Source organism: Cebus imitator, unplaced genomic scaffold (assembly GCF_001604975.1).
Source record: "Cebus imitator isolate Cc_AM_T3 unplaced genomic scaffold, Cebus_imitator-1.0 Scaffold166, whole genome shotgun sequence".
NCBI lineage: Eukaryota > Metazoa > Chordata > Mammalia > Primates > Cebidae > Cebus > Cebus imitator.
This window is the reverse complement of record NW_016107481.1, coordinates 1,327,371-1,351,140: the sequence shown is the minus strand read 5'-3', so window position 1 is coordinate 1,351,140 and position 23,770 is coordinate 1,327,371. Positions and strand designations below refer to the sequence as shown.

Sequence of the window (23,770 nt, the reverse complement as noted above, 5' to 3'; positions counted from 1 at the left end):
TTTTCTTTCTCTCGTTCTTCAAAAAAACAAAAAAAATAATAATAATTTTTGTTACTGTTAAAGTTGCTTTTGGAGTCTTTGTCATGAAGTCTTTGCCAGGACCTATGTCCAGAATGATATTTCCTAGGTTTTTTCCTAGGGTTTTTTTCTTTAAAAAAAAAAATCGTTTTAGGTTTTACACTTAAGTCTTTAATCCATCTTGAGTTTATTTTTGTATATGGCGAAAGGAAGGGGTCCAGTTTTAATCTTTTGCATATGACCAGCCAGTTATCCCAGCATTGTTTATTAAATAGGAATCCTTTCCCCTTTTGCTAGTTTTTGTTGACTTAGTCAATGATCAGGTGGTTGTAGGTGTGTGGCTTTATTTCTGGGTTCTCTAACCTGCTCCATTGGTCTGTAGATCTGTTTATATAGTATGCTGTTTTGGTAATGTAGTCTTATAGTATATTTTGAAGTGGGGTAGTGTGTTGCCACTGTCAGTGGGGTATTGAAGCCTCTCAGTATTATTCTGTGGGTATCTAAGTCTCTTTGTAGGTGTCTAAAAACTTGTTTTGTGAATCTGGATGCTCTAGTATTAGGTGCATATATATTTAGGATAGTTTAATTTTCTTGTTGTATTGAGCTTTTCATCATTATCAGGGTCCTTTGTCCTTTTGGTATAAAGTCTATCTTGTCTGAAATTAGAATAGCAACCTTTTTTTTTTTCCACCCAATTTGCTTGGTAGATTTTTCTTCATCCCTTTAAGTCTTTGGGTGTCATTGCATATGAGTTGGGTCTCTAGAAAACGACATACAGTTGGGCTTTGCTTCTTTATCCAACTTGTCACTCTGTACCTTTTAAGTGAGGTATTATAGTCTGTTTACATTCAATTGATATGTGTAGATTTGTCATTGTGTTGTTACGTAGACATATTATGTAGTTGCTTTATAGTGTCAGTGGTTAAGATACTTAAGTGTGTCCCTGTGGTGGCCAGTAATGGTCTTTCATTTCTATGTTTAGGATTATCTTAAGGACCTCTCATAAGGCAGGTCTGGTGCTAGCTTATCTGAAAGGGATTTTGTTTCTCCTTCATTGATGAAGCTTAGTTTGGCTGGATATGAAATTTTTGTTTGCAGTTTCTTTTCTTTAAGAATGTGAAGACTGGGCATGGTTGCTTATGCCTGTAATCCTAGCATTTTGGGAGGCTGAGGCAGGAGGATTACTTGAGCCCAGGAGTTTGAGACCAATCTGAGCAATATAGTGACACCTTGCCCCTGCAAAAAAATTTTTAAAAATTAGGTGAGCTTGACAGCATGTGCTTGTAGGCCCAGCTACTTAGGTTACTGAGGTGGCGGGATCACTTGAGCCTGGGAGGAGGAGGTTGCAGTGAGCCAAGATTGCACCACTGCCATCCATCCTGGGTGACAGAGCAAGACCCTGTCTCAAAAAAAAAGAAAAAAGAAAAAAGAAAAAAAAGAAAAGAAAAAGAAACATTGCTTAATATAGGCCCCAAACTCCTCTGGCATGTAGGATTTTTGCTGAAAGATCTGCTTAATGTGTTTTCCTTTGTAGGTAACCTGCCCCTCTGTCTAGCTGCCCTTAATATTTTTTCTTTCCAGTTGACGTTGGAGAATCTGATAACTGTGTCTTGGGGTATGGCTATTCTATATAGTATCTCACTTGGGATCTCTGAATTTTCTGAATTCAAATGTTGACCCCTCTAGCAAGGTTGGAGAAATTTTTTGGACAGTATTCTAAATTATGTTTTCCAAGTTTCTTGCTCCCTCTCTCTCTCTTTTTCTTTCAGATTTATCTATGTGTTTTTATTTTTTTTTTTTTTTTTTTTTACATAATCCCATATTTCTTGGAGGTTTTGGTCATTCTCTTTTATTATTTTTTCTGTATTTTTATCTGACTGAGTAGACTTGAAGACCTAGGTTTTGAGCTCTGAGATTCTTTCCTCGGCTTGGTTGATTCTGCTGTTAATACTTCCAGTTGTATTATGAAATTCTGTATGAAATTATGTATTATGCAGTGAGTTTTTCAGCTCTATCAGATCAGTTTAGTTCTTTCTTAAAATGGCTATTTTGTCTTTCACCTTTTGATCATTTTACTGGATTCCTTAGATTTCTTGGATTGGGTTTCAACTTCCTGCTGAACCTTGATGATCTTCATTGCCATCCAGGTTCTGAATTCTAGGTCTGTCATTTTAGCCATTTCAGCCTGGTTAACAACCATTGCTGGGGAGCTGTATGGTTGTTTGGAAGTAAGACAACACTCTGGTATTTTGAGTTGCCAGAGTTCGTGGTTTCTGGCAAGAACATCGGCCAAGACGGATGAATTGTTTATCCTCTGTCTGGGCTCCTTTAATATTTGAAGTTGCTGTCCTTCAAATGGGGCTTTTTCTTTTATGTTCCATGATGCCATTGAGATTTATTGTGGCATAAGTTGGGTTTAGTTGACTGGCTTTGTTTCTGGATTATTTCAGAGGGCTCAGGCTCAGCTCAGTGCTGCTGGGCTAACCTTGGGGGACTGGGACCAGACTCACGGCTTTTGTTGCTGGCCACTTGAGGTTTAGCACCTGCTGCGCTGGAGGGTTTGAGGTGTTCCTGGTTCACTGGCAACCATACTTCAATGGGGCAGTGGCAGAAGAGTTTGCACTCATGTGTACATGCCAACAGTGGCTGAGTAGTAGCATGGTGAGGTCTGGGCCTGTGCACCAGTGGTGGTGGCACAGCAGAGTTCATGTTTGCAGTGTATTGGCAGTGGCAAGACAGCAGCATAGTGGGGTTCACATGTACCATTGGTTCACTGGTGGGGATGGGGGTGGAGCTCTGGTGCCAAGGCCATGCACCATGTGCATGCTGGGAAAAGCATTGTGGGAAACCCATAGTTGAGTACATGCCAGCAGAGTGGTTGGGGGAGGCTGCAGTGCAGATAGGTGTGTGCTGACAAAGCAGTGTGAGGAGGCTATTGGTGGGTGCACATTGGCAGGGTCTGTCTAATGGTAAGGTGGCATCTGCTGGCCAAGGAGCTATGTTGGTGGCCACTAGGAACCCAGTTGGGCATCTAAGGCCACACTGCAAGTGAGCTTGGCCGTGGAGGGACCCCAGAAGAGGCTAGCAGACAAGGGGCACTCAGATAAGACTGGCCCCATCACGTGGGCAAGACTTCCCTGCTCTGTCCAGGTCCAACAGTCAATGAAGGCCAAAGCCACTTAGAGGAACATGGCAGGTCTTGGAGAGATTGGTGTTCCTGACTGTACTCCACTGTAGCCATTCCTGTGCCAAACCCTTTGAGCTCCAAACAGGGTGGAGTCCTGTTCCTGCCACTTTTCCAGGCAGTTCTCTTTGCCAACTTAAATATCTGTGGGGGTCATGAGGTCTTCTGCAACTAAGATTCCAGAGGTCAATGGCAAGAGTGGGCGACTCCTCACCTGTTTAACTCACCCCTTCCCAAGGAGCCACTGGGGACTGGGAATGAGTCATGGTGCTTGGCAGCCCAGTGCAGTGTTCCCAGCTTCTACCCAGGGCCTGTGTCCTCCCTCCAACCACCCTCAATGCCTTCCTTCTGAAGATCTTAGAGTGTTCTAGTCTTCCTGATGGTCTGGTCTTTTGGTGGAAGATGCTCTTCCTGGCTGCGTCTAGTCAGCCATCTTGGTTCCCCTCCATCTTTCTCAGTTCCTGGAGGATGGAAGTCTGAGTTAAGTGTGCTGACATGGTCAGATTCTGTTGAAGATTATCTTCCTTTGCACATAGTCACTATCTTGCTGTGTGCTCACATGATTTCTTATTTGTACATCTAATTTCTTGGCTTTTCTGGTGTTCCAGAGTTCTCTCTGTGGATCTCCTAGTATCCACAGGTCACAGAATGACAGAGGCTGCAGCCAGGTCAGCTGAGGCCTCCCAGAAAAAAAGGGGTACAACACTGGAGATGGGTCTCTGAGCTTGGTGGGCACACAAAGTCCCCGCCAAATTGTGGAAGATGCTGCATGGTGCTGGGTTTGTATTTGTTAGCCTGTTACTAAGGTAGATGTAATGTTCTTACATAGTATTTCTAATTGATTTATTTTTATGACTTCTTATTTCTTCATATTACTTTCTTTTTTCTCTTTGAGTTTACTTTTTGTATGTCTGTTTTTAGTTTGTGTGTTCCTGTAATTCTGCTTCATATAGTTTTTGCTTTTTAGGTTGTAATTATAATACTCAAGTATCTAGGTATTTTCATCTGTATGTTTGAATCGAGGTTTTTGCCTGTTTTGCCAGGTAATGTGTACTGAGAAAAGGGCTCAAAAGGCCAAGTTTTTTTTCCCCCAACTTTTATGTTAAGTTCTAGTACATGTGCAGGATGTGCAGGTTTGTTACAGATAAACATGTGTCATGGTGGTTTGCTGCACAGATCATCCCATCACCTAGTTATCAAGCCCAGTCTCCATTATCTATTCTTCCTGATGTTGTCCTTCCCCTCGCCCTCCTCAGTGTAGAAGTATTCCTTATAATTTGCAACCTTGCCAGCCTCTGTTGTTTGTCTAACGTGAATTTAAGAAAGATTAACCTTCTGAAGATAGGTGGTAACTGCAAGAGGCTGGAAGAGTCATTAAACTGGGATGCAGATCTTACCTCTTTAAAGGATAGGGATAGAGGGAAAGAAGAAAGGAAGAGATGGAGGGAAGTAGGAAAGGAAGGGATGGAGGTAAGAAGAGAAAAGAGAGGAGGGTAGGAAGGAATGTGTGGGGAGGGAGGGAGGGAACGTAGTGGGGCAGGGAGTGAGAAAATACAGAAGGAAGGAAAGAAGGATGGAAAGGTGGGAGGGATGTTTTTAGACAACTTATTATTATTATTATTTAATTTATTTTATTGCATTTTAGGTTTTGGGGAACATGTGAAGAACATGCAAGATTGTTGCATAGGTACACACGTGGCAGTGTAATTTGCTGCCTTCCTCCCCATCACCTATATCTGGCATTTCTTCCATGCTATCTCTCCCCAACTCCCCACCCCTCACTGTCCCTCCCCTGTTTCCCCCCAACAGACCCCAGGGTGTAGTGCTCCCCTCCCTGTGTCCATGTGTTCTCATTGTTCAACACCCACCTATAAGTGAGAACATGCAGTGTTTGATCCTCTGCTCTTGTGTCAGTTTGCTAAGAATGATGGTTTCCAGGTTCATCCATGTCCCTACAAAGGACACAAACTCATCGTTTTTGATGGCTGCATAATATTCCATGGTGTATATGTGCCACATTTTCCCTATCCAGTCTATCATTGATGGGCATTTGGGTTGGTTCCAGGTCTTTGCTATAGTAAACAGTGCTGCAATGAACATTCGTGTGCATGTGTCCTTATAGTAGAACAATTTATAATCCTTTGGATATATACCCAGTAGCAGGATTGCTGGGTCAAATGGAATTTCTATTTCTAGGTCCTTGAGGAATCGCCACAGTCTTCTACAATGGTTGAACTAATTTACACTCCCACCAACGGTATAAAAGTGTTCCTATTCCTCCACATCCTCTCCAGCATCTGTTGTCTCTAGATTTTTTAACGATCGCCATTCTAACTGGCGTGAGATGGTATCTCAATGTAGTTTTGATTTGCATGTTCAAATAGACAACTTATAGTTGAATCCAATAACTCTGGAAGGAAGTGGGGGAGGGAGAGAGATAGATCTTAGCCTGCAGGCAAGAGGGGAGGGAGGGATCTTAACTTGTAAGAAGGGAGGGAGGAAGGGCAGGCAGCAGGGATTTTAGCCTCCAAGAAGGGTGCGAGAGAAAGGTGCAAGAGAAGGGTGTGAGAGAAAGCCCTTGCAGGATCTTAGTCTGGAAGGAGGGAGGGAGAAACACAAGGAGGGAGGGAGAGAGGGGGGTCTTAGTCTGCAATGCAATCCTAAGAACATTTGGAAAAGTTGTTAGGAAATCTCATAGATCTACCTTAGCATACCTGCCGTGCTCAGTCATTAGTTGGGAGCATCTCATGAAAGTATGATCTCTGTGTAAACATGACTATTATTCAGAGTACAGCAGCTGGGGCCATCGGTCACTGACACTTCTTGCAGTAGGAGGTCTGCAAGATTCATTCTCATGGCCTCCATGCTCCCCACCACTCTATTTTGTTGCTTTACTTTGAAATATCCTGAATTTCCTATGAGAATATTAATCATTCAGTGGCTATATTAATAGCAAGTTGTTTCTTTATTTCTTCTCTTTACTTGCAAATATTTTTTGTTTTGTTTGTTTTATTGTACTTTAAGCTCTGGAATTCATGTGCACATCATGCAGGGTTGTTGCATAGGTACACACATGCCATGGAGGTTTACAGTCTCTGGCCCCCCATCATCTATATCAGGCATTTCTCCCAGTGTTTTCCCTCCCCGGCTTCCCCACCTCTGCTGTCCCTCCTCTAGCCTCCCACCCCCCAGCCTACTCTAGTGTGTGATGTTCCCCTCCCTATGCCCACATGTTCTCATTGTTCAACACCCGCCTGTGAGTAAGAATATGCGGTGTTTGGTTTTCTGTTCTTGTATCAGTTTGCTGAGAATGATGGTTCCCACATTCATCCATGTCCCTACAAAGGACACCAACTCATTGTTTTTTATGGCTGTGTAGTATTCCATGCTGTATATGTGCCACATTTTCCTTGTTCAGTCTATCATTGATGGGCATTTGGATTGGTTCCAGGTCTTTGCTATTGTAAACAGTGCTGCAGTGAACATACATGTGCATGTGTCTGTATAGTAGAATGATTTATAATCCTTTGGGTGTATACCCAGTAATGGGATTGCTGGGTCAAATGGAATTTCTGTTTCTAAATCCTTGAGGAATCACCACACTGTCTTCCACAATGGTTGAACTAATCTACACTCCCACCAGTAGTGTAAGAGTGTTCCTTTTTCACCACCTCCTTGCCAGCATCTGTTGTCTCCAGAATTTTTAATGATCACCATTCTAACTGGTGTGAGATGGTATCTCAATGTGCTTTAGATTTGCATTTCTCTAATGACCAGTAATGTTGAGCATTTTTTCATGTGATTGTTGGCCGCATAAATGTCTTCTTTAGAAAAGTGTCTATTTATATCCTTTGCCCACTTTTTGATGGGGTTGTGTGTTGTTTTCCAGTAAATCTGCTTTAGTTCTTTGTAGATTCTGGAGAGTAGCCCTTTGTCAGATGGGTAGATTGCAAAAATTTTTTCCCATTCTGTTGGTTGCTGGTTAACTCTAATGATTGTTTCTTTTACTGTGCAGAAACTCTTAAGTTTAATTAGACCCCATTTGTCTATTTTGGCTTTTGTTGCCATTGCTTTTGGTGTTTTAGTCATGAAGTCCTTGCCTATGCCTTTGTCCTGAATGGTATTGCCTAGGTTTTTTTCTAGAATTTTTATGGTGTTAGGTCTTATGTTTAAATCATTAATGCACGGGGAGTCAATTTTAGTGTAAGGTGTAAGAAAGGGGTCCAGCTTCAACTTTCTGCACATGGCTAGCCAGTTCTCCCAACACCATTAATTGAACAGGGGATCCTTTCCTCATTGCCTATTTTTGTCAGTTTTGTCAAAGATCAGATGGTTGTAACTGTGTGGCATTGCTTCCAGGACTTCTGTTCTGTTTCGTTGGTCTGTGTCTCTGTTTTGGTACCAGTACCATGCTGTTTTGATTACAGTAGCCTTGTAGTATAGTTTGAAGTCAAGTTAGCGTGATGCCTCTAGCTTTGCACTTTTTGCTTAGGATTGTCTTGGCTATGCGGGCTCTCTTTTGGTTCCATATGAAGTTTAAAGTGTTTTTTTCCAGTTCTGTGAAGAAGGTCAATGGTAGCTTGATGGGGATAGCATTGAATCTGTAAATTACTTTGGGCAGTACGGCCATTTTCACAATATTGATTCTTCCTAACCATGAGCATGGGATGTTTTTCATCTGTTTGTGTCCTCTCTTATTTCCTTGAGCAGTGGTTTGTAGTTCTCCTTGAAGAGGTCCTTCGCATCCTTTGTTAGTTGTATTCCTAGGTATTTTATTCTCTTTGTGGCAATTTGTGAATGAGAGTTCACTCATGATTTGGCTCTCTGTTTGTCTGTTATTGGTGTATAGGAATGGTTGTGATTTCTGCACATTGATTTTGTATCTGGAGACTTTGCTGAAGTTGCTTATCAGCTTAAGAAGATTTTGGGCTGACATGATAGGGTCTTGTAAATATGCAATCATGTTGTCTGCAAATGGAGACAATTTGACTTCCTCTTTTCCTAACTGAATAACCTTTATTTCTTTTTCTTCCCTAATTGCTCTGGCTAGAACTTCCAATACTATATTGGATAGGAATGGGTCAGAGAGGGCATCCTTGTCTGGTGCCAGTTTTCAAAGAGAATGCTTCTGGTTTTTGCCCATTCAGCATGATATTGGCTGTGAGTTTGTTGTAAATAGCTTTTATTATGTTGAGATACATTCCATTAATACCTAGTTTATTGAGAGTTTTTAGCATAAAGTGCTGTTTAATTTTGTCAAAGGCCTTCTCTGCATCTATTGAGATGATCATGTGGTTTATTCTTTGGCTCTGTTTATGTGATGGATTATGTTTATAGAGTTGCATATGTTAAACCACCCTTGCATCCCCGGGATGAAGTCTACTTGATCGTGACGGATAAGCTTTTTGATGTGCTGTTGCATTTGGTTTGCCAGTATTTTATTAAAGTTTTTTTGCATCGATGTTCATCATGGATATTGGCCCGAAGTTTTCTTTTTCAGTTGTGTCTCTGCCAGGATTTGGTAACAAGATGATGTTGGTCTCATAAAATGAGTTAGGGAGGATTCCCTCTTTTTGTATTGTTTGGAATAATTTCAGAAGGAATGGTACCAGCTCCTCTTTGTACATCTGGTAGAAATCAGCTGTAAACCTGCCTGGACCTGGACTTTTTTTGATTGGTAGGCTATTAATTACTGCCTCAACTTCAGATATTGTTATTGGTCTATTCAGGGATTCAACTGGTTTAGTCTTGGGAGAGTGTAAGTATCCAGGAATTTATCCATTTCTTCTGGATTTGCTGATTTATGTGTGTAGAGTTGTTTGTAGTAATCTCTGATGGTGGTTCGTATTTCTGTGGCTTCGGTGGTGATAACCCCTTTATCATTTTTTATTGCATCTATTCGAGTCTTCTCTCTTTTCTTTTTTATTAATCTGGCTAGCAGACTGTCTATTTTGTTGATTTTTTTCAAAAAACCAGCTCTTGGCTTTATTGATTTTTTGAAGGGTTTTTTGTGTCTCTATCTCCTCAGTTTTGCTCTGATCTTAGTTATTTCTTGTCTTCTGCTCACTTTTGAATGTTTTTGATCTTGCTCCTCTAGCTCTTTCAATTTTGATGATGGGTTGATTTTCGATCTTTCCTCGCTTCTCATGTGGGCATTTATTGCTATAAATTTCCCTCTAGACACTACTTTAAATGTGTCCCAGAGATTCTGGTATATTGTGTCTTCATTCTCATTGATTTTGAAGAACACCTTTATTTCTGCCTTCATTTCATTGTTTATCTGTTTGTCATTCAGGAGCAAGTTGTTCAGTTTCCATGTAGTTGTGTGGTTTTGGGTGAGTTTCTTAATCCTGAGTTCTAATTTGATTGCGCTGTGATCTGAGAGACTATTTGATATGATTTCCGTTCTTTTGCATTTGCTGAGGAGTAATTTACTTCCAATTATGTGGTCAGTTTTAGAGTAAGTGCAATTTGGTGCTGAGAAGAATATATATTCTGTGGATTTGGGGTGGAGAGTTCTGTAGGTGTCTATTAGGTCCCCTTGGTCCAGATCTGCTTTCAAGTCCTGGATATCCTAGTTGATTTTCTGTCTTGTTGATCTATCTAATATTGACAGTGGAGTGTTAAAGTCTCCCACTATTATAGTGTGGGAGTCTAAGTCTCTTTGTACGTCATTAAGAACTTGCTTTATGTAGTTGGGTGCTCCTGTATTGGGTGCATATATATTTAAGATAGCTCTTGCTGCATTGATCTTTTTATCATTATGTAATGTCTTTCTTTGTCTCTTTTGATCTTTGTTAGTTTGAAGTTCATTTTAACAGAGAGTAGGATTGCAACCCTGCTTTTTTTTTTTTTTTTTTTTTTTTTTTTTGGTTTTTTTTTTTTTTTTTTTTTTTTTTTTTTTTCTCTTCATTTGCTTGGTAAATCTTCTTCCATCTCTTTATTTTGTTACTGGTTGGTTGTTTTGCCTGTTAGTTGATGCAGTTTCATTGCATCATTGGTCTTTACCATTGGTACATTTTTGTAGTGGCTGGTACTGGTTGTTCTTTTCATGTTCAGTGCTTCCTTTAGAAGCTCTTGTAAGGCAATTCTGGTGGTGACAAAGTCAGTAGTTGCTTCTTTGTAAAGGATTTTATTTCTCCTTCACTTATGAAGCTTAGTTTGGCTGGATATAAGATTCTGGGTTGCAAGTTCTTTTCTTTAAGGATGTTGAATATTGGCCGCCACTCTCTTCTGGCTTGTAGGGTTTCTGCCAAGAGATCCACTGTGAGTCTGATGGGCTTCCCTGTGTGGGTGACCTCACATTTCTCTCTGGCTGCTCTTAGCATTTTTTCCTTCATTTCAACCCTAGTGAATCTGATGATTATGTGCCTTGGGATTGCTCTTCTTGAGGAGTATCTTTGTGATGTTCTGTATATTTCCTGGATTTTAATGTTGGCCTGCCTTGCTAAGTTGGGGAAGTTCTCCTGGATAATATCCTGGAGAGTGTTTTACAGCTTGGATTCGTTCTCCCTGTCACATTCAGATATACCAATCAAGTGTAGATTAGGTCTTTTCACATAATCCTATATTTATTGGAGGCTTTGTTCTTTTTACTCTTTTTTTCTCTAGTCTTGCCTTCTTGTTTTATTTCACTGAGTTCATCTTCAATCTCTGATCTCTTTTCTTCTGCTTGATCGATTCAGCTATTGAAACTTGTGTATGCCTCGCGAAATTCTCGTGCTGTGTTTTTCAGCTCAATCAAATCGTTTATGTTCTTCTCTTAGCTGTTTATTCTAGATAGCATTTCATCTAACCTTTTTTCAAGGTTTTTAGTTTCTTTGCATTGGGTTAGAACATGTTCCTTTAGCTCAGAGAAGTTTGTTACTACCCACCTTCTGAAGCCTGCTTCTGTCAATTCATCAAATTCATTCTCCATCTGTTTTGTATTCTTGTTGATGAGGAGTTGTGATCCCTTGGAAGAGGAGAGACATTCTGGTCTTTGATGGTTTCATCCTTTTTGTACTGGTTTCTTCCCATCTTCATGGATTCATCTAGCTTTGATTTCAGGGAGTCTCTTGATCATGCAGTCTGTTTCTCGTCTGCCTGTAGAGTTGCTGCTGGCCTGCCACCAACGCAGTCTGGCTGCTGAGTAGGCTTCCTGTGTCTTTTGTTTACACAGGGAGATTAGGCCTGCCTCTGTAATGGCAGATGTCCTTCCCCCACTGAGCTCAATCCTTCCGGGTCCAGCTTGAACTGAAGTGCTGGCTGCAAAACCCTCAAGCAAGAGGGCTTCATCCTGCTGGGCTTTGTGCAGGGAGGGACCCACCTAGCCTATCGCCTGTCTCCCTACTTTTTAGCACCCTCTCTCTCTTGGGGGCCGGTAGCTCAGTCCCACAGGCTCTCCTGGCCAGCCAGTGCGTCCACCTAGATGTGTGCCGATAATCCGCAGCACCGGCTGGGGCTGCTATTCAACTCTTTTCAGGTCACACGGGTGGAAGATCTTCTGGTCTGTGGGTTGCAGAGGCTTTGGGAGAAGCATAGTATCTGGTCCAATGTACCAGAGGGGGAAATCCCCCGATCTTCCAATCAGATGCACCTCCTGGGTGGAGCAGCACCCTTCCCTGCCTCGGTTTGCTCTCTTTGGGCTATGCCCACTGTCCAACTAGTCCCTTGGAAATGAACTAGGTACCTCATTTGTTTCTATGCAGCCATCTTGGCAGAAGTCCCTCTCTTTTTCAGATTTTTTTTTCATGGACTATTTTTTTCATTTTTTGGTGTCCTTTTCAATTTCTTTTATCAGTGTTTTGTAGTTTTAATTACAGAGATCCTTCACTTTATTCCTTAATTCCTAGATATTTAATTTTAGTTGTGGCTATAATAAATGGGATTCTTTTTTATTTCTTTTTCAGATTTTTCACTGTTAGCTTACAGGAATGCTACCCAATTTTGTATGCTGATTGTGTATCCTGCAACATGACTTTGTTTATTATTTCTGACAGTTTACTTGTGGAGTCTGTATGTTTTTCCAAATATAAGTTTATATCATCTGCAAACAAGGATAATTTAACTTCTTCCTTTCCAATTTGAATGTCCTTTATTTATTTCTCCTATCTGATTGCTCTAGCTAGGACTTCCAATACTATGGTGAATAATAGTGGTGAAAGTGGACATCCTTGTCATATTTCATATCTGAGAGGAAAGGCTTTCAATTTGTCCCCATTCAGTATGATACCAGCTGTAGGTTGTCATATATGGCTTTATTATTCCTTCTATACCCAGTTTTTTGATGGTGCTTATTGTGACTGAATGTTGAATTTTATCAGATGCTTTTCAGCATCAGTTGAAATTCTCATATGATGTTTGTTCTTCATTGTCTTGATATGCTGTATCACACTGATTGATTTGCATACATTGAACTGTGCTTACATCCCTGGGATAAACCCCACTTGGTCATATTGAATAATCTTTTTAGTGTGTTGTTGAATTTGGTTTGCTAGTATTTTGTTGAGGGTTTTTGCATTAATACTCGTCAAAGATATTGGCCTGTAGTTTCACTTTTTTGGTATGTCTTTTTCTGGTTTTGACATCAGGTTAATACTGTCCTCGTAGAGTAAGTTTGGAAGTGTTTCATCGTTCTCTATTTTTTTAAACAGTTTAGGATTTGTGTTAGTTCTTCTTTAAATGTTTGGTAGAATTCAGCAGTGAAGCCATTGAGTTCCAGGCTTCTCTTTACTGGGAGACTTTATTAGGGCTTCTATCTCATTACTTGTTATTTTTCTGTTCAGGCTTTGGGTTTCTTCATGGTTCAATCTTAGTAGGTTGTATGTGTCTAGGAATTTGTTCATTTCCTTGAGATTTTCCAACTTATTGGCATATAGTTGCTCCTAGTAGCCACTAGTGATCCTTTGAATTTCTCTGGTATCAGTTGTAATGTCTTCTTTTTCATCTCTGATTTTATTTACTTGGATCTTCTCTTTTTCTTCTAAGTCTAGCTAAAGGTTTGTCAATTTTGTTAAACTTTTCAAAAAACCAATTTTTTTTTCATTGGTCTTTTGTATTGTTTTCTTCATTTCAATTATATTTCTGCTCTGATTTTTTTTTTTTTTNTTTTTTTTTTTTTGCTACTAATTTTGTGTTTGCTTAGTGCTTGCTTTTTTAGTTAGGATGCATCATTAGATTTTCTATTTGACATTTTTCTTCTTTTTTGATGTAGGCACTTGTAGCTATAAACTTTTCTCTTCATACTACTTTTATCCTATCAGTTTTGGTATGTTGTATTTCCAATATCATTTGTTTCAAGAAATTTTTCAATTTTCATCTTAATTTCTTCACTGACCCACTTGTTGTTCAGGAGCATGTTGTTTAATTCCCGTGTATTTGTATAGTTTCCAAATTTCCTTTTGCTATTTATTTCTAGTTTCCACTGTGATCAGAGAAGAAGTTTGAAATTATTTCAATTTTTAAAAGTGTTTTAAGACCTGTTTTGTGACCTAACATATGGTCTTTCCTTGAATGATCCATGAGAAAGATGTATATTCTGCAGCTGTTGGATGAAATGTTTTGTAAATATCTATTAGGTCCATTTGGTCTACAGTGCAGATTAAATTCAATGTTTCATTGTCGGTTTTCTGTCTGGATGATCTGTCCAGTGCTGAAAGTGGGGTATTGAAGTCTCCAGCTCATATTGGGGCCTATCTTCCTCTTTAGCTCTAATAATATTTGCTTTATATATCTGGGTGCTCCTCACTATAACCACTTCCCAGGCTCAAGTGACCCTCCTATCTCAGTGCCCACCAAGCAGCTGGGACCACAGGTGTGCGCCACCATTCCTGACTAATTTTTTTGTATTTTTGGTAGAAATGGAGCTTTGCCGTGTTGCTCAGGCTTGTCTCAAAATGCTGAGCTCAGGCAGTTCTCCTCCTTTGGCCTTTCAAATTGCTGGTTTATAGGCATGACCCACTGTGCCCAGCCTCACTCTATGTATTTTTATTAGAGAGTTTAGTCCGTTTACATTCAGTGTTATTATTGATAAGTAGGAACTTACTCCTGCCATTTTGTTATTTGTTTTCTGGTTGTTTTACATTCTTCTCTTCCTTCTTTCTGTCTTTCCTATCTTCCTTTTAGTGCAGGTGATTTTCTCTGTTGGCATGCTTTAATTTCTTGCTTTTTATTTTTTGTGTATCTGTTGTATGTTTTTCAATTTGAGGTTACCATGGGATTTGTAAATACTATCTTATAACCCATTATTTCACACTGATGATAACCTAACACTGATTGCCTAAACAAGCAAACAAAAATGCAAAAAGAAAACTGATAAACACTCTACATTTTAACTTCATCCCCATGCTTTTTACCTTTTTCTTATTTTCCTTTACATCTTATTATTTTATGTCCTGAAAAGCTGTTGTAGCTATTATTTTTGATTGCTTCCTCATTTAGTCTATTTAAGTCAAGAGAAGTTTACATACCACAATTACAGTGTTACAATATTCTGTGCTTCTCTGTGTGCTTACTATAACCAGTGAGTTTTGTACCTTCAAATGATTTTCTTCTTGTTTATTAACATCCTTTTCTTTCCGATTGAGGAATTCCCGTTAGCATTTCTTAGAGGACAAGTATGGTGTTGATGAAACCCCATAGCTTTTTTTTAGTCTAGGAATGTCTTTATTTCTCCTTCATCATTAAAGGATATTTTCACCAGACATACTATTCTCGAGTAAAAGGGCTTTTTTCTTCAGCACTTTAAATATTTCATGCCACTCTGTCATGGCCTGTAAGGTTGCCCCTGAAAAGTCTGCTGCTAGACACACTGGAGCTCCATCGTATGTTATTTGTTTCTTTTCACTCACTGCTTTTAGGATCCTTTCTTTATCCTTGACCTTTGGGAATTTGATTATTAAATACCACAAGGTATCCTTCTTTTGGTTAAATCTGTTTGGTATTCTATAACCTTCTTTAACTTGAATGTTGATATTCTTTTCTGTGTTTGGGGTGTTCTCTGATATTATGCCTTTGAATAAACTTTCTATCCCCATCTCTTACTGTACCTCTTCTTTAAGGCCAATAACTCTTAGATTTGCCCTTTTGAGGCTATTTTCTAGATCTCATAGGTGTGCTTCATTGTTTTTTAAATGACTTTTTCTTTTGTCTCCTCTGACTGTGTATTTTCAAATAGCCTGTCTTCAAGTTCAGTAATTTTTTCTTCTGCTTGATCAGTGCTGCTAAGAGACTCTGATGCATTCTTCAGCACGTCATTGCATTTTTCAACTCTAGAATTTCTGCTTAATTCTTTAATTATTTCAGTCTCTTTGTTATTTATCGATAGAATTCTGAATTCCTTTCTGTGTTATCTTGAATTTCTTTGAGTTTCTTCAAAACAGCTATTTTGAATTCTCTGTCTGAAAGGTTATATATCTCTCTTTTTCTAGGATTGGTTCCTAGTGCCTTGTTTAGTTCATTTGGTGAGGTCATGTTTTCCTGGAGGTGTTCTTTGGTGTCTGGGCATTCAGCAGTTAGGTATTTATTGCAGTCTTCACAGCCTGGGCTTGTTTTTGCCTGTCCTTTTTGAGAAGGCTTTCCAGGTATTCAAAGGGACTTTGGCCAAAAGCCCAATTATGCTGTGGTTTTTGCAAATTCATAGACGTACTACCTTGGTGGTCATGGATAAGATGAAGAAGAATTCTCTGGACTACCAGGCAAAGACTCTTGTTCTTTCCCCTTACTTTTCCCCAAAAATACAGATTTTCTGTCTCTCTGTGCTGAGCCACCTGGAATTGGGGCTGTGCTGATGTAAGCACTCCTGTGGCCACCACCACTGGGATTGTGCTGGGTCAGACCTGAAGCCAGCACAGCACTGGGCCTTGCCCAAGGCCTTTACCTTCAGGATGGTGAGTTCTCCCAGGTCCTGGGTGTGTCCAGAGATGCTGTCTGGGAACCAGGGATTGGAGTCAAAAACCTTAGCAATTTACCTGATATTCTGTTCTACTGTGGCTAAGCTGACATTCAAACCAAAATACACATTCCTTTACACTCTTTCCTCTCCTTTCTATAGGCAGAAAAGTCTCTGCCTGTGACCACCACCTTCACTTATCCTCGGGGGTTCTGCCAGGTCATCACTGATATTCACTTAAAGCCCAAGGGCTCTCTGTCAGTGTACAGTGAATGCTCCCAGGCCTGGGACTCATCCTTCAGGGCAGTAGGTCTCTGGCCCAGGGCAGGTCTAGAAATGCTGTCTACGAGCCTAGCCCTGGACTTGGAGACCCCAAGAGCCTCCTTGTTTCTCTACCTAGCCATGGCCAAGATGGTACCTGATTTTTGATTCTTGTGACAGTGCTTTTCTGTGTGCAGATTCTTGTTAAAATTTGGTGTTCCTGCAGCAGAGAACAATGATGGAGGCTTTTGTTTCACCATCTTGCTTCTTCTTTCTTCAGGAAATGTTTGTTAAACATAAAAATACAAGTTGTTTCAGTCAGTGAGGGGACTGTTCGTTTTTCCATCTTTTCTTACAGAAGCAGGAAGATTGATGGCTTGGTATTATATTACATTTGAGACGGTGAAGAAATTTTATACAATCAGTGGAAAAGAAACCTTATCAGATCTGGTAAATTAATTTTCACTAGAAAATAAATACATAATGATGTAATATAAAATAATATTTGAGAAACAACTAATTTGTATATCTTGTATAATTTAAGAATTAATGAGCAGAAAGGAAAGCATTTCTAAGAATGCATATGTCTCCTCCGGTATACTTCTGATCATGAGATATGGAATAGTCCTTCTTAGAATATATTATATTTTCTGTTTTTACTCTTATCAGAGCTAAGACAATTTACGTACAAAACCAAAGTAGGTATGGCAACTACTTTACAACTTAGGTGATAATGCTAATTACCTTGGTAGTGGCTATAGAATGTAATAACATGCAAAGAAGATTCCAAGATGATGTGTTGTGATATATTAGGAAAGTCTGCCTGAGTGAAGGACAGTGAGTTGCAGCATGTGTGCCATGTACTTGCAACCTCTCCTTAAATCTTTGTGTCAGAATAGTGAGAACTATGGGAATAGAATAGTATTGATGATGACCCAGATCAAATACTGGTTGTAGAGAAAATGGGAATAATAACAGGTTATGCTAAAATATCAACAGTGGGGCAACTTCGCAGCTGCAGCAGTGAACAGGACTGTAGGCATCTCGTTGGTGCATGGTAACTGCATTGGTCCTTTCTTCCTTCGCTCAGAACATGAATGTGAAACAATATTTATAAAAGAAAATATTTACTCTCAAATTTAAGCCATTCATTTTTATTTAAAACATTGAATTTGATTACTGTGGTAAGATTATTATAGTAAAAATTGCACAGTAGAATTCCAGTTGTGATTGAGGAGTCACATAAACAACAATTGATGAAAAATAGAAGGTTTGTATTTTTTTTATATGTAAAATTTAAAAAATTTAAATTTATTAGGATTAGTTAACACAATTACACAGAATAAAGTTCAGGATTTCATTAACGATTGTCACCAATATGTGCTTCTTTGTGGCTTTTCAACCCATATTTCTCATGATTCAAATTTATTCATATTATAGTTGAATTTCATACACAGCTTCACAATGTGGATATTACAGGTCCATCAGTAAAATTAATGAAAACATATCTTTCACGAAAGGCACATAAAGAATCTAAGCTAACACATTTAAGGAACTTTGACAACTTCGAATTTCTTTACATTACAAAGGAGAAAATCCTCAAAATGAAACAGATATGACTATAGTTTATGGTTACATGCATACACACACATACTTTAACAAATATACTTCAACCCAGTGACAACACATAGCTTAGAAACTACTTACTAACAACACGTACTGAAAGACTAACTTTTTCCGAGATAAGTGAAAAAAGGGAGGTTGGGTGGGGAGTGCTGTTCATTTTGCTGAAACAAGGTCACAGAGATGACACATCATGAATAATCAAAAGAAAATTATTCTATTAAAGCTCAATATCTAGCTGATATGTAACACTTATTTGATCATACATATAGTCACTGACTTATTAAATACTGTTACTCATTTTCTAAGTGTAATTGTCTATTTCATTCTCAGAAATGATAGTATAATTGAAAAAGAAATAACCCAAGCAAGTGGAGAAATTTGAAAATCTAAGGGAAAAAAGTAATTTTAACATAACGTGATAATTACATTTGAAACTAGTTATATGTATGAATTTAAATATTGCATTACATTGGCAATAGAATATTCAAAGATCCTTCTTATTATCTTCTAAACAGGAGCTATTATGTATACTAGGTACAAGAGACTCCTCAAGGGAAATACACAAATGAATGTCTCAAAATTCATTATGCCCACAGGTTTTTTACCCACAAAAATGGAAGGTTTGTATTGTTAGGTAAACATTCTTAACTAAGGAGAAATCAAGAGTAGAAAACACCCACTATTAACATTAACTCATCTGATCTTGAGTTCAGCAAGTGTATAAGAAAATTAAAACAAGTGTTAGTTCCATTTTAGATATGTGGAAAATGAAAGCACAGAGACTCCTTTTTTTGTTACCTGGCAGAAGTAGGCTCTAGAATCCAAATTTCCTAATATCTAAAACATTCTTTCTATGATTAAATTATCCTCAATTGAGATAATGATTTGCAAACTATTAAACAGTAGAATAGTAGTAATAGCAGTAGTAGTAGTAGTAGTAACAAAAGCAATGTTTATTGAGGACTTATTTATTACTATATGGTAGGCACTGGGCTAGATATTTTAAATTGTATCTTGTTAATCTTTAAAATCTTATTTGTATAGTCCTGGTGTCTAATGTAATGTCTGGTATATAATAGGAGTTTGTAAGCATTTGTTAGTGAATGAATGAATCCTTAAAGAAGCAAAATGTATAAAGCAGGTTTTTAACTCTTGTTATGTTAATTGATAAAACTGTGATGGTTTAAAGCAGTATAAAAAATAAATAAATTTTGAGAAAGAAAATGAGAGGAAAGAAACAAAAAATAGACTTCATTAAATGGACAACTTCTGAAATGTTATAGGTTACAATGATAGCTGGCTGCAAGGAATTTCTAGATATACAGTTAAGAATAAATGAAAAGAAAACACTGAATACTTTGAACAAAGATCCAAATCGGATAACTATCAGGTACAGAAATTACATATGTTTTAAATAATTTTAAGAGGTTTTATTTAATTAAAATAAATAATACATGTCTTGCCATGTGGTTTTATTTATAGATTTCCAATGGAAGGAAGAATTAAAACAAGAGAAATGAAAGTAAATTGGTAAAGATGATTCATACTTATGAATGTTTTATTTTTTTGGTTTTAAAACATTTTACTTTTGTTTTTCTTAATACAGAAAAATATACATAAAAAGGAGTCAGAATGTAGATGCGAAATTAATTTCTTAGAACTCTCAGACTTTAAAATTGGTGATTTGTGAATACTTTTTCTTAAACATTTGTTCGGAGTAGATTCTGTTGAGGCAAGATGGACGGTTGAAAGAAGGCATGCTTCTTTTGTTTCTCACTGTCAGGAGTTTTCAAGTTAGCTTGAATGAGAACAATATATATAAAAATAATGGACTATATAAAAACCTGTGTAATAAATGTCTATTGAATGGTAGTGGCATTCTGGGAGAGACAGAGTAAAAGCAACATTGTGAGTAAAGGAGTGTATATGTGACAGTGGATGACTAGTCTGCCATAAATAGGGAGTTTATATAAAGATTAGTAATTGAAAGAGTAATTAAGGCTACACCATAACTTGTGTCTTTTAGCAGTTTGCAATCACAAATGCAATGATACTGTCTTCTGCCATGCTAACTGCTTGGTTTTCTGAGTATGCAGGTCTTAGTGTTATGTAATTTAAGGTGAAATGGTTTTTTTTAATGTGGCTCAATAAAACAATTAGCCAAAGAATTTCTTTTCATCCATAGCTAGAGGAGGCCATCCTTTCTTTGGGATTCTTCCTGACATCTCATTAAATTTTATCTTCCAAATACCTTTAAGTCTATAAAGCAATCTTCTCATTGTTTTTTATATCTCATTAGGCAGATTTATAGCTTCTACCACAGAAGTTAATGTTTATTTTCTTAGCTGTATTTCTATATTCAAATACTTATTTCTATAAATTCATATAACCTTAGAGATCATATAGCCCAGTCCTCTCATTTTACAATGACGTAAGTGATCCACAGATAAGTTATGACTTTGCCAAGGTTATGTTGCTATCTAGAACTCTTGATTTTTTCATTTTTCCCTGGGTATACGGTGTTGCATAAATTATTGAGTCAAATTAAATCAAGTATCTTTCCACACTCATTTTCTTGGGAACACTTTATTTGCAATTTCAGTGCTTCCATTAACTTTGCCTTAAATTGGGTAATACATTATGTTGATTGAAGCTGTCAGATTTTAATTATTATAATTGTTTTTATACATATCATAATTTAGATTCCCATTATCATTTCCTGCTTTTGTACATCTTACTTAAGCATAGCCAAGAAAAGAGAGAGTGAGTGTGTATATATGGGATGGAAGGGGCTTAATCAAACATTTATAGTATATTTGTAGGCAATGGTGACTAATAGTTAATTTTTTCATGGCTTTGTCATATCCCTGTTACTTTGCTGAACTTCACATCTGTTCTTCTCCAAGTAGATGTTAATCCTCTTAGTTTTAGGATTTTATCCTTCAAGTTTCTGCCCTTTTAATTTTTTTCTTTTTTTTTTTTTGGGACAGTATTACACTGTGGCCCAGGCTCGAGTGCAATGGCATGATCTTGGCTCATTGCAACCTCTGCCTCCCAGGCTTAAGTGATACTCCTGCCTCAGCTTCTGTAGCTGGCATTACAGGCACATGCCACCACACCTGGCTAATTTTTGTAATTTTAGTAGTGACGGGGTTTCACCATGTTGGCCAGGCTAGTCCCAAACTCTTGACCTCAAAAGTGATCCACCTGCCTTGGCCTCCCAAAGTGCTGGAATTACAGGTGTGATGCACCATGCCTGGTTCTGCCCTTTTAATTTAAGGCTATTTTAAAATTCTTCCTAGCTTTTAACTCCTAGGTCTTCCCTCTTCAGCACTAGCTCTGTTTTTTTAACTGGTATTTTTCAGTGAACTGACAGGGTATGATATGGAGCCACCATACGAAGCCATGGACTTCCCAACTCTGGCTTTCTTTTACATATGAGAATAAACTGTTTGTGTATATACTGATAAGGTCTGGTCATGGTTTAATCTCATTCTAACTGAATCAATACCTTATCTCATTTAATTCTTATACTAACCCCAGGTTAGTCATAATTACCATGTAACTCTGCCCCTGTTAGTTGAGGTGGTAGAAGTGCCACCTCATCTGAGGCTGTGGAATTTCTGTTTCTACTGAGGACAAGCTCATGGGTAAGATTACAGGACATCACTTCTTGCCTTATCTGGTGCAGAGAAACCGAGAGTCCTGCCATGGTTCTGTACCTACTAGCATAAATCTCTGTCTTTTCTCCTATCCCTGTTTTATTACTGCTTCTTGAAATAAGATTTCTGATGGGGAAGTATGATGTTGAAAAGTCTCTTATTTATTTATTAGAAATAATTGCTTTTTAATATAAATAAATATTTCTTCAAAAGTCTTACTTTTACTCCAGCAATTTTGTACTCCACATTTATGTATCCCTAGGTAGCTTAACAAGTTTTATTTACCCAGCATTTAAAAGCACCCCATTCACATTTTTCCATCAGTTCCTTCTTTGTTAGTAATTGTGTATCTTTATAACTATTTCTTAATAGATGATATAAAATAATTTTCAGAACCATATACCATAGCCAAAAAAAGTTAATAGTTTAAATTTCAGCTGTATGGATCCATTGCAGGAAGTGAGTTGATTACTTCTTTCAATTTTCACATATCTTCTGCTAATCTAAATCATGAAATATAACTATTCTGTCCTTTTTCTTTGTGTAGCTGACTGTTTTGGTTTTACCAAAAGACCTCCTTCTACTGAGCAGTTTAGGAATAAATTTGTTTTTTAAAAAGAGATTCCCCCAGGAGAGTAGCAATACGTATAATAATTTGAGTTAGAACCATCAGTGATTTGCATATCAATGTCTGATTAGGTAAGTTTATGGGCAAAACAGGTAGCAGAGAACCTGGGATGTAGTAGGCACATAGGCACTAGTGTCTTTTCACCCCTCATAACAACTATCACCTCAAATTCAGTAGCCAAGCAGCTGCTGGTTTTGAACAACCAGCTAATATGCTACTGACCTTCATACACTGAACGGAATTATCAGCACATAATACTATGCCTGGCATTTAATAAGAATTTGTTGATAAAACAAATTGTATTATTTTTCTATAATTCCTTGAAAAGAAATAGTAGAGCTAAAAGACAGAACTGTCTTGGAGGATAATATGAAAACAATTTGAGATGTGTTGAGATTCAAGTAACAGTCTAAGTGAAGGTCTCCTGTAATTTGTCAATCTAGAGATTATAATGAAAGTCTGAGAAGAAATGAGATTTTTGAGACAGAGATTGAATAAAGAAGAGCAATAAATAATAAATAAAGACAACTTTGAGGAGTTGGGAAAACAGGAATGAACTTTTATTGTTGACCTGCAATAATAATTATACGAGATAGAGAATCATGTAGTATTGCAGAAATAAAGGCAGAAAAATGTTTTAAGAAGGAATACTTCAGTGAGTGATATCAAATACTGTGAGATAGATAACCCTTACAAAGGAGTAACAGATTTGTTTTCTTTCTCCAAGTCTTATTCAGGCCCAACTAGGATGTATTCCCATACAAGATTTTGCTTTGACACAAGATACTGCAAAGATTTTCAGACAAGGCTCCCGAATTACAAGATGTATGTTACAGAATTAGTGGATTTTAAATATTTTTTTCCCAATAAACTGGTGTACTCAATTTAATATTGGAAAATTTTTTTTAGGGTTGTCAGATTTTGTAGCCGCTCAAGAAAAGAAGTTTGCTGTACTATTGAATAGTTTGATTTTAGCTAAATGTTTTAGGTGTAAACTTTGGGAAAACTCTCAGCATGTATCCAAACAACTGGAAAAAATTGGTAAGTACTGAATACAGGCAGGCAGTTTGGCAATGTTTGCCATTTAGTTTGTATTCACTGTTAGTAAAATTATTCTGTGATGATTACAGACCTTTAAAGAAGATATGTATTTGTAGGCTTAAATAAGTGTTGTACTCTACTTTCAGAAATCTGATTTTCATTTGCTCTTCCTTAAAGGATTCCATTTGAAATCAACTGAATGATACATGAGTACATGAGAAACCTAATAAAAATTAATGCTCTTATCTGAAAATTTTTTCTCATACCATGAGTGAAAATTTGTTTTAGTAATTAGGTAACTATGTGATGCCCTCTCTTCCACTTTTATGACTAATATTTTGTTTTGATCTCAATTGCAAGGTACAGAATTAGCAATCCCAGCCATTCCTAATTCATTACAGAAAATTATGTCACTTATTTATGTCTTAAATTTTTTTTTTTGGTTTTCAATAACAGTAGAGTATTAATACCGATTTTCA

At 37.7% G+C, this 23,770-nt stretch overlaps 1 protein-coding gene across 4 annotated transcripts in view; it reads left to right on the top strand.

The window, feature by feature from the left end:
• HFM1 (helicase for meiosis 1) overlaps window positions 1–23,770 on the top strand; it is a 121,269-nt gene that overhangs the window by 51,483 nt on the left and 46,016 nt on the right. For all 4 annotated transcript variants that reach the window (XM_017544130.2, XM_017544128.2, XM_037744126.1 and 1 more), the window contains 5 exons: window positions 16,693–16,784; window positions 19,244–19,350; window positions 19,443–19,490; window positions 22,978–23,075; window positions 23,160–23,291. In XM_017544130.2, the coding sequence (XP_017399619.1) occupies window positions 16,693–16,784; window positions 19,244–19,350; window positions 19,443–19,490; window positions 22,978–23,075; window positions 23,160–23,291 (477 nt within the window). The remainder of the gene's footprint in view (window positions 1–16,692; window positions 16,785–19,243; window positions 19,351–19,442; window positions 19,491–22,977; window positions 23,076–23,159; window positions 23,292–23,770) is intronic.